This window comes from Gallinula chloropus (genome assembly GCF_964237585.1).
Source record: "Gallinula chloropus genome assembly, chromosome: 16".
In the NCBI taxonomy this organism is placed as follows: domain Eukaryota; kingdom Metazoa; phylum Chordata; class Aves; order Gruiformes; family Rallidae; genus Gallinula; species Gallinula chloropus.
In genome coordinates this window covers 5,186,042-5,198,093 of record NC_140101.1, presented here as the reverse complement: position 1 = coordinate 5,198,093, position 12,052 = coordinate 5,186,042, and the positions used below count along the sequence as shown (strand labels likewise).

Genomic DNA, 12,052 nt, shown 5'->3' with positions numbered 1-12,052 from the left:
TGCCAAAAGAGCCTGTGCAGTTTTTATCCTCAGAGGTTTGCAAAACCAGATTGGTTAACACCTTGAGCAACCTCATCTGACCTCAGCACCAGCTGCTTTGAGCAGGTGTTTGGACTGAGATGTCCTGAGGTGCCTTCTAGCCTTGACTGTTCTGTGTTGCCATATTATCATTTATGAACGTCAATTGTTAAATTAACATGGTATGATGGGGATATGGTTCCAGAAAATTAAAATGGTATTATTTCTGGGGTGCTGAGGGTCTCCATTTCCAATTTTTTTTATTTCTAATACTTTGGGTACTGTACCTAACTTTAATTCCTACCTAAGAAATGATCAGAAAATGAAGTACTTATTGTCTGTATAATGCCTATACGTAAGATCTGTGATATTCTTAATTGCTAACTTGCCCAGCAGTTGAAAGTGTTTATTCTTCTATCTGAAGATTCCCTCTCTTTTGTTTCCCCTCCCTTACAGATATATGAGCATATGGCAGATAACCTTCGAAATGGAGGCACAGAAGCAGCCTGGTTTTACAGTTGCCCTAGCAGATCGGCCAGCTCCAAGCTCTTCCCTTCAGCCTGCACAGAACCCTTCTGATTTCAGCCAAGGCAGTGCTGTTCCTCAGCAGGAACAGGCACTGTCTCAACCTGTGTACCTGAAAGCCCTTACCATACCCCTGTATCAGCCCGTCCAGGCAAGATGCTTTCAGCCGAACAGTCAGTTACTGACTGGCAGGAGCTGTGTCAATCTAGACAGCAGTAACATACCTCTAATCCTCAATCCACTTGTTCCTTCAGAAGGCACAGATCAGCCTCACTCCATTTTTCAGAAACAACTTGGGCAAATGCTAACACTGAACATAGTGAGCACTTTACCAGTTTTATCATCACCAAATTCTTGTGCAAATGCATCTGTTGGAAGCCCAGGAAAATCCAAAAAAGCTGGGAAATACATCTGCAAACACTGTGGACGGGATTGTTTGAAGCCAAGTGTCCTTGAGAAACATATTCGCTCTCACACCGGAGAGAGGCCCTTTCCGTGCACCACTTGTGGTATTGCATTTAAAACTCAAAGCAATTTGTATAAGCACAGAAGAACTCAAACACATGTGAACAACACCAGACTGCCCTCAGACTCAGATACTGGTGGTGTACTGGAACAAAATGAGAGATCAACAGAGAGCATCACATCACATCAAGGCAGCAAACAACTTAGTACCACCTGTGAAGACAAGGGAGTACAGAGGAAACAATTGAGTTCAGAGAGCAGTGCTGCAACAGACACTAAGAAACTTCTGAATGACCTTTCTCTGCCAGTAACCAGCAGTTCATCATTTGCTTCAGAAAATCATGAAACGACGGGTCAGTCCTTTAGTTCAAAGGCTAATCAGGGGGTTCCTGAAAGAGAGCCTCAGAGTTTACCCTCTCCAGGAGCTTTGCCAAATGGTCAGTGCCAGAGAAAGAAGATACAGGAGCAAAGAACTCCAACTGCCAATAAGCATATCCAGTTGCAAAGGCAGCAAGCAACCTCCTCGGAAAAGCAGTGGGATTACAAGCCATTTGACTGCAAGCTAAAGAAGTGTGAGAGCACTGACTCAGGGTATCTGTCACGCTCCGACAGTACAGAACAACAGATGGCATCATCCAGCCCGTTGCATAGTCTCTGTGAACACAGCACAGAACTGGAAAATGAAACTGCCTTCAGCAGCTTAAGGTGTACCTCCGGAAGCAGTGCAAAGCTCGACGCAGCTGAGAAAGCTACAGCCTCGATGCTAGAGAAAAAGAGGCTGGAAGAACACATTTCAAAACTCATTTCTCATAACAAAAGTGTGGTGGATGATACCCAGTTAGACAACGTTAGACCCAGAAAAACTGTTCTTTCTAAACAGGGAAGCATCGATCTGCCAATGCCTTATACATACAAAGACTCTTTCCATTTTGACATCAGAACTTGTGATGTAAATAGGAAAAAGAATCTGTCCCTCTGTTCAGCAAAATCTACCTTTGCACCCCTAGAAAAATGCAAGGCAGTGTTTTTTCATTCAGTCCCCACCCAGTTCTCCACAACGATAGATGCTGTGCCTGTTACACGAAGCAACTCTCTGCCATTTGTGGAGGGCACAAGAATGGCACCTGACAAAGCAGGTTGCTCAAAACCACTTTCTCTTACTAAGCAGTCTGCACATACAGGCACTGCCAGTTTGCTGCCTAGCAACAGTCTCGCTGCAAATTCTGTGGATTTTCCTAATAGCCATCCCCGAGCTCTAGTCAGACAAACAGCAGTGGATGATCTGCCACTAAGTAATGTGGCTGATCATCCTCCTCCATCAGAGGAGTTGCAAGAGAGTAAAAAGCTTGGGGCTGGAGAAATAGTCAGTGCTAAAAATAAGAAACACAATCAAAGGAAGCTAAAGATGTTCTCCCAAGAAAAATGGCAAATGTATGGAGATGAAACATTTAAGAAAATCTACCAAAAAATGAAAAGCAGTCAAAATGCCAGGAAAATTAAACAAAGGGGGAATAAGATTACAGATATTACAAGCTTAACTCCTGATTCAAAGGAATCAGTCAGCAGTACTGAAATTACTGAGGAGAGAGACAACAGGAGCTCCCTTGTGACAACAGCTTTAAATACCAGTAAATCAGAAACCTGTACTAATGGTAATGGTATTCTACAGAATGTGTCCTCTGAAGAAGCTGCAGGCAGTGTACCGCCCTACGCAATGGAAACATCACAGTCAGTAAGCGCCAGTGCACGTCCTGAAATGAGCCAAACTTCCCAAGACCTTGGCAGCCATGACACAGATAAATGCACAAGTGCCAGCAGCACGTCACTAGCTCCAAGCAGTTCTGAACTCAGGGTTCAAAATACTCAGTGTCAGCTGAACACTAACAGAAAGAGTGATGACTGCTTGCCAGTACAGAGTAGCAATAGGGAAAACCCAAGCCCTGGGAAAGAATCCAGTCCATTTGAATCAGATTGTAAAAGCATTTCAGATAATTATGGAAAACATGGCAGGAATAAGGAAACTGGCCAGTATGCCCTGACACTCCCGTGGGCCCATTACAACAACAGAGAAGCTGCAGAGAAATCCCAGAATTTACCATCAGAAAGAAAAAAGCTGAAATTTGAAGTGGAGCAGGCTCAGAACATTATTTCAAACTCCCATCCTAGTCCCAGCACTGAAAACAATGCAGCAAATGAAGCAGAGATAGTCTGTTGCACTGGCACTCCCTGTCTTTCTACAGCACCAGTGAAATTCCCCAGCAAAGCGGAGGAGCAAAAATTAGGCACAGGAATTAATGAATCCACTGGAGGTACTAAGAATGTGGAGTATAAGAAAACAATCAAAATCCCCCCAAGAACTTTTAATGATAGCGATGTCTCAAATGCCTCACTTGTGGGATTTTTAGTGTCTGAATTAAGGGGAAGTGAGTGCAATTCTTCTGCCTTGCACAGCACAGCAGATGAAGATGTCAAAACATGTATTGTGAAAACAGGAGCAAAACTACCGCTTTTTGGTGACACTACTGTTGATGTGTCTTCTAAAATTCATGATCTGCAATCTGGTCGTTCAACTCCAGTCCTGCCAGAAAATGCCTTTTCTCCCAAATATCTCCTTAAATTGCCACAAGAGAAGAGAGCCTCAGATGTGTCGCTTTTGCTGAGATCAGAACAGAAGACTGCACTTTGCACATCTGAGACAGACACCTTAACCAATTCCCCCGGCTCTTCCAGTAGCGGATCAGTCAGTTCTCATTCTAATGATGTGCTTTGGTCCCCTTCAAAATTTGAAGTGAAACAAAAAGCCAGCAAAGGGGAGCTGCGATGGAACATACATGCAAATTGGAAAACTCCAGTGTTTTGTTCACCAGTCAACTCAGAAACAACAAATATCTTAACCACAGCAGATAATACCTTTTATAACCAAAACTTCAGGCACCAGGATATTGTAAGAGATGCTTGGAAAAACAAACAGAACAAAAAGAACTTAAATTATCAAAGGCAAACAGAAGCAAAGTGGATAAGCATACCTACTTCCTCTACAGAGGCCCCAAAGAAGAAAATATACTTTACTTCTATGTATACAGGTGGGTTTTTTGTGTCCACTGACATCAAAGAAGAGAGGAAGGTTTTACATCATCTTTGCTCAGGAAGTGACTCTTTGATAATGACAACAGCTTCCAGCGAGGGTGCGGAGCCAACAGTCATGGGGTGGGATGGAGTTGGAAGTCCATCCATCCTTAAGGACACTTCACCAGCACTACAGGATCCGCAGCACTCTCAGAGCTCAGCAGAGAACCCCACTCACTGCTGCCATTCTTTTGGCACTTTTCCTTGCCACGCTCTCACCACGCCCTGTAAGGAGTTCCCAGCGCTGCCCCACGAGCATCTGACTGGTTCCTCCGGCAGCGTAACAGTACTGAGCGCAAAGAGCACCTCGGCATCGCTGAGCGCTGAGCCGCGGTTAACGTGGTGCTGTTTATCAAGAAGCCTTCCTCTGCCTGCTGAGCAGAAGGGCAGTGCAGACTCTGCCTACTCCTCCATGCACACCTGTGAGAAGGAGCCGAGCAGCGTGTGCACGCTGTCAAAATACGATATTTCTATTTTCAAAATGAAAAATATCAGCAAGACTGGGGCATATGGCTTAACAAACAGGAGTCTAAAACCATTGGTTTCATCCTTTTCTAAAGGACAACAGATGCAGGAGGTAATATTAATAATCCTATTTCCTTTCTAAAGAGGGTGTAATCGGCTGACACACCCCCCATTAGAAAAATAATTATAAAAAGTATATTTATGGACATTTGCAGTCATTTGTCGATACAGAGTCTACAATTTTTGTCTTTCTCAGATAAGCTACATATTTGATGCATGAAAAATACTGCTGTGTGAACATTTAAGTTTTTTTTCACTTGGGAATTTTGGTAGAAATGCTGCCTAGTGAAAAGAGTGTATTTCTATTTCTTGATTTTCCCCCTGCTGAGTATATTCCATATTCTTTTGTACCAGCACATCTATTTCACTATTTTCATATTAAGTGGGTATTTTAATTAGAGTAGGACTTAAGTAAACCATTAATGTTAAGACTTGGAGATACTTGGAGTCAAAGACAGGCTGTGTACAAGATCTCTGATGGTTTAGTTACACTGAAATGTCAACAATGCCAGATTTCAATAATACCCTGCAAAGTGTTTAAGGCTTGAAAGCTTTTCTCATTTAGGTAAGTGAAGATCGACCAGTCTGTCTGTACAGATCCTAGAACAGCTCTGCAAGACTAAGCTTACTCTTTATATAGGAAGAAGAACTCTAAAGAACACACTAATGCTATATAGAGCCACAAAAATAGAGAGTTGCTTTAATTTTATTCTATAAAAGTAGATGGACAAAGTGATTAGAAAACACTAACATATGAAGTCTAGGAAAAAATCAGAGTTGTGCTATTTAACTGCAATGCTATTCAGTGCTATTTAGAACAGAGATTTCCAATCTCTCAGTTACTGTCATTCACAATTTTCATGTATTTATTTTTTTCCCTGAATATTCTCAACAGTTCAGCTCAGCAGCTCCTGGTGGTGCTTTCAAAAATACTTCAGAGCAAAAGAAGAAATCAGTAGCTTGCAAAAAGGAAAAACCCTCAACAAATAAACTCCAGAGGAGCCACAAACAGAAAAAGATTAAAGTCACCCCAAAATGGTAAGGAACATGGTTTTCGGCTTCCCTAGATACAGACATAATCTTGCTAAAATGAGTGTAAAAAGTTGACAGAAATTAAAAAGTCATCCCCAAAATTAAACCTTGTCAAAACTGGGGGAAGAAAAATCTCTCAGAAAGCTATTCCCACATTGCAGCAGTTCCATGAAGGTAAACTATAAAAAGTTTCAGTATGTTGTTTACTGTCAGGAGCAGACTTTTCTAACAAACCATATAGCAAAGAAAGCTGGTGACTGGTTGGTTGACTCTCCCTATGCTTTAGAAATGATTCTTATCTGTCAAAATTGTCAGCATTTACTTTTGTTTGATGGGAACCAAAGTACTTCAGTTTTTAACCCTTTTACAGCTAAAAGCAGTGTGCAAGATGTGCCCTCAGAAGATCTAGTTCCTGAATTTGTATTCACAAAGGAATGCAGAAAATACCAAGTTCCCAACCAAACTAAAATATCCATCAGTAACTGGAGGGATCATTTAGTTTAAATAAAAAGGAGGAAGAATTTGAGTATAAAACTACCAAAGGCACACTGCATCAATCAGCACGGTTTCTCTGTATTTAATGGCAGTTCCTATCAGTGGAAGATTTAGCCTCTAATCTTTCAAGAGTGCAGCAGTGCGGCTGATGAATTGCTTCAATAAGAAACACATATTGTGTGCATATATTGCTCTTAGCTTATTTCATGACCAAAATCAGACAGAGAGACTCCCTTGTGGACAAATCAGTGTCAGTAACTTAATCACCGTGCAGAGTTTGGCAAACAGCACTGCAATTTTGAAGGCTCATAAAGAGCAAAAATAGAAGAGCCAGGTTTATATTCCCCAGTCTAGTGACATTCTTCTAGGACTTTTTCCTGGTTTGGCCTTTGGGTGGTGTTTTGGTGTGTTTTTCCTGCTGGTCTCAGAATTTATTTGGCTGTATCAAATAAGTACAGGGACTCAATTAAGGGTCCTGAAAGCACAGACCCTGCTTATTAGTAGCCAACTGGCCAAATGTCATGGAAAGAAACACACTTACCAAACACAACCTGTTAGATTTACTTACTACTGTGTGTAGAGTGACTGATTCTACTGCTACAGGAATGGGACCTCCCAAGGTATTTCAGCCTCGCTCATTACTAGTTATTGAAAGATCTTCCCACAGTAGAACCCAAGGCAGAGTTGGATTATTCAGCATGAGTTTTCTAAATAACTGAAATACTTGTGTTGCTCATTTGTGCAGACCCATGGGTAGCACATAAGAAATTAGATTAGAAGAGCCAACAGCCATGCAGTCTCAGGTGATTCCCCATGCAATTCAAGTCTGTACAAATGATGTTGTTTTAAAATTCCAGATACAGGAAAAAGGATCTGTTATTCCTGAATCCTTTTCTGTTTGCAAACCAAGGATTTACTGGATCCTGCTTAATTGTGGGTCTCTGCCTAAAATCCAGATTTTTTTTTGAATCAACGTAAACAAACATCTCCTTCACAGCAGTAAATTGCTGTTAGACATAATTTACCTGATGATGTGGCATTAATCTACTCTGGCTGCTTTGAAATACCATATATTTGTTTACCCTTTCAATGCCATAGGCAATGCAGGTACAGAGGGAGACACGTACATGGATATACTCAGTTGAAGAATACCCGACTAAGCAAGCGGCACTGCTTTCCAACTAGAACACTGGATGCTTTGAAAAAGGGCTGTTCATCCCAACCCTGTAAATTTAATAAGTATAAGAAGTGCCATTCTCCTCAATCAAAGGTACCAGGTGAGTAGCCTGAATATCATTTAATGTATTGAATGTTTATTTGTTAAGAGACTGAATGTTAGCAGGATCCTGATACGCCTGTTTCACGTGGAACTGCAAAAGCACTTTTGTCCTTCAGTGTGTTCTGCAGTTAAAGATACAAACATCTCACACACTGGGCGGTTGGACCCAACGATCTCTTGAGGTCCCTTCCAACGCCTATGATTCTCTGATTTTCAGAACTGAACAGTGATTTTCATACAAATATTTACCTATGTGAATCTCACAATTAGGAGGGCACTTTACAAAAGAATAACTCAAACCAACCTTCCCTTGGATTCCTAAGCAGTTTTAACATGGATCTTTTGGGTTTCTGAAACAAGATTCTATGTTTGCAGCGTGAGTGAGTTTGGTGTGCTCTCCCACTTCCTGTGTTTCAAAGACAACCCCTCCCTCCCCATTTAATTAACAATATTAATGCAAACTGCAACAGTCTTGGAAGCAAGATCATAGCAGATAGGAATAGCTTTTACTTTGCAGGACAGTAATGGTCAATAAAAAACCCAAAACCAAATACATTTGGAGTAACTAAGACAATGTATCAGGCTTAGAATAAAATGTACAGAAGACAGTATAAACACAGTATATATATAGTCTTAGCATTGTGATATGATGAGAATTGTACTAAGTTCAAGCATGGGGGCAGGGGATAAAAACGAAACTAAGTTTCTTCCACCTCTTTTCAATAGACAATTACGTACACCAGCAGAAAGACACATCTGGTTCCACCTCAGACAAGCCACTTTGCAGAAGGAAAAAAGAAGGAAAGAATAACTCAGGAATATTTTCTCTTACTGAAAATCTAAACCAAGTTAAACAGAAAGACAAAATGGATAAACAAGTAGGTATTATAACTTAATTCATACACAACTGTTTTTAAAAGGACAAAAAAGAAAGATATTGGTAATTGAAACTTATTATATTCAGCTGTTCTAAAGTTCAAGTCCAGACTACTTTGGATCACAGATTTTGTTTAAAATGTGTTAAATATATTTGGGGGTTAAAATATAATGAAAATGTGCTAATGTTAGAACTGGCTTTTTTAAAAAGAACAATTAAACTTACATCAATGGAAAAGGATGTTTCTTGTGCTTGCTGTCAGTGGGTCAGTCAGCAGTGATGTTAGAGGTGCCAGAGATGCAGCACAGAGTATCCTGAGACAGACAGTAAGCTTGAAACTAGAGAAGTGGGAAGGGTAGTAGTGGCTATGTAGTTGTGGGAATGTGCATCCAGCATCACAACTGAATTTCTTTAGCCCTTTGTGGAAGTCAGTGCTGCTCTGGTTTCACAGCTACCAAGAGCTGTTGGCTAGCAAGGGCCAGAGACACATCTGCAGGTGCTGCAGACAGCGCTGTGGTGCACAGTGTCAGCACAGCTGCTGGGAATACTCTGTGCTCATCCCAAATCTTACACTCTTCCCCAGACTTCTGCTGGCCACACCTGAAGAGAAAAGCTACTGAGCCAGGCTGCTGTTATGTAGCATCGCTGGTTCATATTTAGGAGCCAAACCCTTAAAATGTTTTTAATAAGTAATTTTATTTCCTACACATATCTCACCATCACAGCCATTGTGACATTTCTTACAGACTCATCACAGACCTTTTCCTCTACATTACATTGCACAAACATCACTGCAAGACATATATTAAAATATCTTAATGAATAGGATGTCATCCCAGACAGTACCTATGAATGCAGCTTGAAACCCCTAGGCCCTATCATCTGTAAATTACAAGCACGATCTGTCACCTAACCAAGAAAAAAACCACCTAAGAAAAAATACATCTTTACTACACCTCCCCCACACACTGGGAGAAAAACTCCACCTTTGCTCATCAAGAGGGATGAGTAACTTCATCTGCAGTAACGGGAAAAAAAAAGAGTGCAAATATAATCATGGTTGTATAAATAAAGGTTGACATTATATTTAATTACTCAGTTGATATGAGGTAGAGCAGAGAGAAATGTTTTCTACTGTCAACTTAGTTATCATTGCAATTTTATACAGGATGAAATTGCTCTGGATTCAAATTTTAAATGTATATTTCTTTTTTCCCTGTAATTTCTACAGGTCATTTCTGGTCAAATCAGGGAACACACAAGAACAAACTTCTCTTTTCAGAACATTACGGCTCCTCTGGAAGTATCTATGACAGCTCATTCCTTTTCAGCCACAGCTAACACAGCCATGCAGCAAGCCAGCAGCAATGTGGAAACCTGCTGCTTAGTGACACAACCGCTTGGGCTTCAGCAACGAGTGCCAGGGGAGTCACAGCCAAACGTTCAGAGTGACTCAATGGCACCTTCATTTTGGTCTCGCCCTTCTGCTGTTACAAATACAGGCACAGGTGACCAACTTGACAGCACAAACTTGGAGACCGCTGGCCCTCTTTCCTCACATCCAGAAGCAAGCCAGGAAAATGTACTATGTGTAGAGTCAGAGAGTCAAGGATCCAGTACATTAGACCCAGCAATCCAAGCCTCAGGAAGGGAGAAACCTCCGACTGAAGGAAACGCATACTCCTCTCCAAAGGAAAGCTCAACTCCCAGTTCCCAGCCTGGATATGCAGGCTTATTTGAATCAAAAGCCGAGTCTCTTCCTGAGTCAGTCCCAAGGGCTAAATTACCCAGTACAGAATACACAGAGCAGGCAAACTTTTCTCCAAACATCCTTGACCTTCACAGAAGTGCAGAGAAGAATGGAACCCATCTGCAGCCAAAGAGCTTAGGAAGGCTGCTCGAAACAGCTACTACTACCTTTAAAGAGCCCCCAGCGACTCTCGGGTCCTCCGAGTTCCAGAACCACTCTGCAACACCTTCCAAGACATACAAAAAGAGGGGTTTAGAGATGATGAGGAAGCAAACCAGAATTGAGTATGATGACACTAGCAGTGATGATGAAGATAGGCTGGTTATAGAAATATAGCAAATAGTCTTTTACAAGCTGCTTGTATGGTGGCCCATTACAGAAGGAGATACCACTGATGTTTGATCTGTAGTTCTGAAGCACCTTAAAATCAGAAAAGCCATTCCTCTGTGCAATAGGCAGCATTCTCTTCTGAGGAGTCCTTTCTTTCACGGACTCAAACTTTTTTTAAAAAGCTTATTTGAAGCAAAGAGGGAGCTGGCATCACACATTGACATGCAGGTGGTAAACCTGTGTTTATACAAGTTTCCAGCATTTTTAACATGCTTACCACTCTTACATATTTCCCACAAGTCCTAGCTGCCAGTGGTTGTATTATTGAAAGGCTGCAGTGTATTTATTTACTACCAACAAGGCTAAAGCAGCAGCTCCCTCAATATATGAGCTAGGATTTCCAGAAAGGGTATGGATGTATTCTCTTCTATATACTCCTCTTTTCTTGTAGTCACTGCCATCTGTCCTGGGAGTGATACACTGGCATTAAGGGGATCTGTGATGTGGGAAGCGTCTGGGAAAATGCACATCTTTTTCCATGTTGCACACATGTCAATGCTTCTTTGTGACAGATGACACAAGCATGCTTTGCTTTGTGTTTTGTGCCTTCTATGCCAAGATCTACTCAAATAGTCTTGATTTCTATTTGGAGAATATGGGTGTTAGTTATTGATATTTCCTTGTGGTAAAATTTCTGACAAGGATTTTCTCATTCTATTCATCACATTGTGCTCCAACCAGTGTAATCTGGGATATTTCACTTTTATTGTAACCTTAACTTCAACTGCAATGATGCTATTTTATTGAGAGTAAAGAAGCTATATGGCATAGCTTGTTTTCTTTTTTTAACAAAGAGTTTTGTGCTATGAACCCTAAAATTTACTGTTTTCTATGTGAATAAATATTTTACTTTGACCAAGTGTGTTCACTTGCTTGATTAAACATTAAAACCATTCCACTTATACATAATAGTCAAAATCTATATTTAAACTTCTACCGTCCTTATATTGTGAATCATACACAATATGGATTAGCCTACATGGGATATTTAGAATTGCTTTTACTTTAATCACACCCAGGTAAGTTTATACAGATCACACTCACAAGGAAATCTAGCACATGACATCTGAAAAATAAGTGTGTGTGTACAAAACTGCCAAGCAGGCAGCAGAGAGAAGCTGAGTACTGAGTCCATGCAATTCCTGTTTTCAGATGTCTTACAAGCAGGACAAGACTTGAGGTCATCCATACAGAGCTTCATCATTAGACTCAAATTACGTTAATGAATTTACAATTGGCACAGAAAACAACAACCATGATCAGAATATTACACCAGGTCCTAATTGTAATGTGGGGGAAAAAAAAGTTAGGAAAAAAAAAAAATCTCCTCTTTCAGAATAGAGGATGAGCCATGGAAGATATTTTTCCCTTTCTAGAAATGTTACAATATTTCACCAATTACACCAATAATTGGTGTCAAAACTGCAAGGAAAAAAAATCAGGGATATTCATTTAAGGAATGATGCATTTTTATTTTTCTGCCTTACTTCTTATTTACCAAGTAAGAGGAGCATTACTACTGATCTGTGCCTGATCTGAATGCACAGCTCAGAGATGCCCTGAGCTGGTC

At 40.8% G+C, this 12,052-nt stretch overlaps 1 protein-coding gene across 1 annotated transcript; it reads left to right on the top strand.

Annotated features, from left to right (window-relative positions):
* Positions 1-478: 478 nt before the first annotated feature.
* ZNF831 (zinc finger protein 831) lies at positions 479-10,506 on the top strand (the record flags this gene model as incomplete). The annotated part of the gene is made up of 5 exons (XM_084271429.1): positions 479-4,711; positions 5,555-5,697; positions 7,294-7,463; positions 8,192-8,343; positions 9,574-10,506. The coding sequence occupies 5 exons, from the start codon at positions 479-481 to the stop codon at positions 10,426-10,428; spliced, it is 5,553 nt and encodes a 1,850-aa protein (XP_084127555.1). The 3' UTR covers positions 10,429-10,506.
* Positions 10,507-12,052: the final 1,546 nt, after the last annotated feature.